Source organism: Nicrophorus vespilloides, unplaced genomic scaffold, assembly GCF_001412225.1.
Source record: "Nicrophorus vespilloides isolate i.1.1-1 unplaced genomic scaffold, Nicve_v1.0, whole genome shotgun sequence".
Classification (NCBI taxonomy): Eukaryota; Metazoa; Arthropoda; class Insecta; order Coleoptera; family Silphidae; genus Nicrophorus; species Nicrophorus vespilloides.
The window spans coordinates 284,555-289,652 of NW_017099730.1; the positions used below are offsets into that span (position 1 = coordinate 284,555).

The 5,098-nt window shown below is 29.1% G+C and overlaps 1 protein-coding gene across 1 annotated transcript; it reads left to right on the forward strand.

Annotated features, from left to right (window-relative positions):
- Positions 1–566: 566 nt before the first annotated feature.
- LOC108565397 (dorsal root ganglia homeobox protein) lies at positions 567–5,098 on the forward strand. The gene is made up of 3 exons (XM_017924824.1): positions 567–898; positions 968–1,082; positions 4,792–5,098. Exons 1-3 carry the CDS (start codon positions 692–694, stop codon positions 5,079–5,081), a joined length of 612 nt encoding a protein of 203 aa, XP_017780313.1. The 5' UTR covers positions 567–691; the 3' UTR covers positions 5,082–5,098.

Genomic DNA, 5,098 nt, shown 5'->3' on the forward strand with positions numbered 1-5,098 from the left:
TGTAAAGAATCACAGATATGCCCAGAATCACATTTTCTTCGCAGACGCTTCCATTGTCCACTGGAAAAAGAGAAATCATCATAATAATAATAAAAAATGGAGAGAGAAAGCGAAAGATAGGGATGGAGAACAGAAACAGCTCGAACGGGGAGAGAATAGCCGTGTATATAACGCCCTAATGAAAATTATGCATTACTTCATATTCGAAAAAAAGGGATTGAGGGCGGGGTAAAAGTACACGCCCACAGACAATAGGACAGGAAGATGAAGAAGACAAAAAAATGAACGGGACGGAGTACCAGGCGCATCCACACTAAACAGATTGAAAATCGGACGTTTCAATTACTCTCAACCTGTGCCACACCTGAACCACCTAATTAATTCATTATCGGATACTTGGTTTTCTTTAGAAGCAGTGTGTGCTCAGGGGGATGACAGAACCGAAACCAGACAATGGTGTACGTGTGTTTTTGATGTATAATAGCATCAGGGATTCGATATGCGCGAGCGTCCCGACGCCCTCGTCGCCGCGCGGATTATCCAATAGGGATATTGAAGGGGTGGAGTTAGTCTTATGATAGCCATCAGCGTGCATTTCGAAGTCAGCAGTTTAATGTAAAACAGTAAACTGATAAAACACACAGAGGGTATAACGTGACGGTCCATCAGATCGTCCGCTTCAAACATCACCATGTCCGGCCCTTATCTATCCCCGTTGCCTGGAGATCTGCTCACAGAGTATATGTTCGGTAGACGTAGGCAGAGAAGGAATAGGACCACTTTCAGTCCTCAGCAACTACAGGAGCTCGAAGCGCTCTTCCAGAAAACGCATTATCCAGACGTCTTCTTACGCGAAGAAGTCGCGCTCAGGATTAGTCTCTCCGAGGCCAGAGTGCAGGTATGTAAAACTTATACTATTGTCATGTAACATGTAGTTTGTAACATACTTTGGTTGATCTTCTTCAAGGTCTGGTTCCAAAACCGAAGAGCTAAGTGGAGGAAACAAGCAAGACTTCAACTTCTTCAAGACGCTTGGCGCATGAGGTGTCTTGGTTTAACTACTCCTCCGCTCATTTTAACAGGTACTAACCCATAATTTTTACTCATAAGAAAATTCATAATATTGAATCATGCATGCAATATTATATAATAATATTAAGAATATATATAGTAACAATTATTCAATAATACAAATAATAACATACACAAAAAACTGCACTTTTACTTTATTATATAACATATACAATAGATATTATTATATAATACAAAGTTAATAACATAACAAGCATTTATATCGTTTTATTTAAAACAAAATATTTATTAAATTAATATTTGAATATTTTATTTATTGAATTAACAATTTAATAACATAATGTTTAAAACTAATAACTTTACTAATTGGCCTTTTAGTAACATATTATAAATGAAAATAGATGCTATAAAAAAATGCTATTAATAATGATTAATTCTAGCGGAAAAATCTATGAAAGACTAATGCATTTTTTTTTAAATTGTAATTATATATATTTATTTACTTTTATATACCAAATGTATCGAAATGGATGTTGTTTTTAATTTAATTAAAATATATTTTTATTGACAGAAATTGAATGGCTTTTTCATATTAACATTCTATAAATCTACATTTATTTATTATATTCATTATAAACTTTAAAAAATTTGAATATATGTAAAAATTTATTATTATTAGACTTTGCGTGAATCAGTTCCTACTATATTTATTGAAGCAAATGTAATAATTTTGTTCATCGTAATTTTATATTATTATAAACCATTATACATTTAAAAATACGTAATCTAAATTTATTTTTTTTAATTAAGTAGATATTAATTAGTTTTATGTTATTATGTTTTTCTTAAACACTTTGAGAGGCCTACATTTCTAGACCTAACAAATGTATAGACATGCATGAACCTTGACATACCAACCAAATTAAATGGTAAATTTTCTAGAAAATTAAAATTATGCCCCACTAGGCATATTCAAAAGGTTAATTAATAATATTTTAAAAAAAAACTTTTTTTTGTCCAAAGTCTTTTTATTAATAATAATATTATTAAAATCTTGATAAATTTGAAGAAAATTACACAAAACTTTTATATTAACTTGAATGTAATTGAACATCACACATATTCATAACATGGAAGCAACGTACTCTGTAGATATTACACGCATTACTTACAAGGCACTTATTTAAATATATGAATCTTCACAAAAGAAATATTCAAGTTAAAATAATTTCCGCGTTTGCGATGTACAGGAATGTCATTCATTGTAGCGACGTTATTTTTATTATTCAACTATTACGTGATAATACATAATATTTTCTAAACAATTAAATAATTTGCATACAATACAAGTTATTTCAAAATATTTATATTGTAAAAGCAGATTTAATAATTGTTTACTAATACTATTTCCATTCCTTTAAATTAATCATTGGTTAAGTTCTTCAGACCTATTTATGTATGAATTTCTTTATAATTCATATATTTTGCTAATTAATATCACCTCCACTTGATTATTTCCTAGAAACTATTATCATAATTATCACAATCATACGATAGTTGCTAATCTGAACTTAATATTATTTTATTCTTAATTAAGTACTAATAAGATATCAATAATTATTCTACATCAGTAAAATGTTCGTTGACCAAAATTATATTCGTAATAATAATAAAATTTATTGTAACAAATCATACTACATACTCAAAAATAAAACATAATAAATAAAATAACAGTAAAACCTGCTTTTGTGCGGTAGATAGGGACCGCATAAAAGAAATCGCACTAAAAAAATCGAAATTTTCATAAATTCTTACATATAATAACATTTTAAAAATATTTAAATTCTCTCTTTATATATGTGGAGAAATTTTCAAAATGCACATATATAATTCACTGCTACTCGTGTTAATCCAAAACGTGCATCTTTTTGTGATTAATTGTTTTAAAATCGACTAACAGAATCGTTTGAGCAGGCGTACATATATACTTTGATAGAAAACATTACAATGGTGCTAACGCCGTTGGAATTGGTTGGATTTCATATACCGCATAAAAAAGACCGCACAAAAACTTACAAGCTAATGGAAAAACTTGAGCTTGACTTCACTGTATAAGAAAAAAAAGATATGTCTATTTACATAATAATAAAACATAGTTCTGTGAACTATTTCTTCTTAGAATTTATTTTTATTTAATTACTTTTACAATTGTCCTGTACTAATTATACATGCAATTCACAAAACAATAATAATCAAAAAATTCATTAATGATTTTTATTAACTAAAAAATAAATTAATTATTTCTATAATTATACTAACTTTATTACTACTATAAAAATATATAATAAAATATAATTTATTACAAATATCGAATATTTCATACTTTTTTTTAATTAAGCAACGTACGCCGCTGATTTAATTGATATTATATACTTATAATTCTTTAACGGACTATAGTTGATACTTTTAATGCTTCGCTCATTATTTTATTAATAAATATCAGATGTCCAACAAAGTCCATATACACATCATCTTTTTTATAAAGTCTTAATATTGTAAAATGTTTGAGATTTTCTTGAGTATCCTTTTTTGGCAATGGTAAAATGTGATTAGAAGTAAAATTTTCTTATAGAGTGGAACCTCGCTTAACGAGCACCTAACATAACGAGCATTTCGCTTAACGAGCACAATTAATTGTAAGAAAAATGACTCGCTAACGAGCGACGTTTCGCATAACGAGTGACGATGAGAAGTTCCGGATTGCGCGCCTGTTACATCATTTTTAAAACTTGTGTATTTTTGAATATGTTTTAATATACGAGTAAAAATCCGGAAATTTCGGAACGGATTAAACTCGTTAAGCGAGGTTCCACTGTACAACTTTAATTATTTCACCAATTCTTCTTGACATTTACAACATTCATAATTTAAATTATATAATTGTACTCCTATTGTTGCTACAATAAAAAATATAAATTAAACTACATATTTATTTCAACAGTTCAAATAACAATCATGTAAATTGCCATAGTTAAATAGAACATAAAATACTTATTTTTATTAATTAATTAATTATAAAAACATGTCAATAGATCGGTTTTTAAAAACTATACTAATTAATTATAATGAATACAAACTTATAAGTAAATACAGTTTTATCTTAACTAACGTTATATCTAAACTATCCTAAAATAATTTATAATCTAAACCATCTATTCTTGAAATTGAGTTATCGTAATTATAAGCAAAACCGGACTGTTTGAATACGGACTAATCAAGAACTTTAAAACCATATAACAATAAACAACACAAGACAAGACTTAACTATATAGATTAACAAAAAGGTCAATTTTATATTTATAATTTATTTTTATATAGCTCAATTAAAATTTATTTTGTAATGAAATTTTCAAACCGCACTATATAGAATCCACACTGATCGAAGCTGTACTGTGCGTGGTACTGTTGTAGTTCAAAAGGCTATTAACCTTTCCGGCCATCAACAATTGCATATTCTTAAATATATTCCAATATTTCTTGAATAAAACTGAAATTCTATGTCAATAGAAATATAAAATTTATGCGTATAGAAGAATATTTTACAGGAACGTATAATTTGTAAAAAGTGAACTAGTTTTATATAAATTTAATGTGTCATAAATAAATAACAAAGAAAATACAAATCAACCAAGTTGATATTTATTGAATAGAAAAAATTATGAAATATTAAAATGTAGAATATTATTATTATTCTTATAGGTAGACCGGGTCCAGGTTTACCGTCGCAGCAATTGTCCAACGAGAAACTCCCAGAAGGATACGCCATGATGCACTCATCTGGTTTACCTCCGCCATGTCCTTGCTCCCCAGGAGACAGCAGAAGTCCAAGCGTACGAAGCTCTCCGAGTCCAAGACCTCCGCTATCTCCCGGTGGACCAGATGACCTCTCCATTGCCAAAAACATACATCCGGAAACAGCGACAACGCCGCAACCGTACACCATCAACAATAACAACAACAAGCCGGACGCGTTGAATGTAAATAATTAATTCGTCGAAATGTAAAT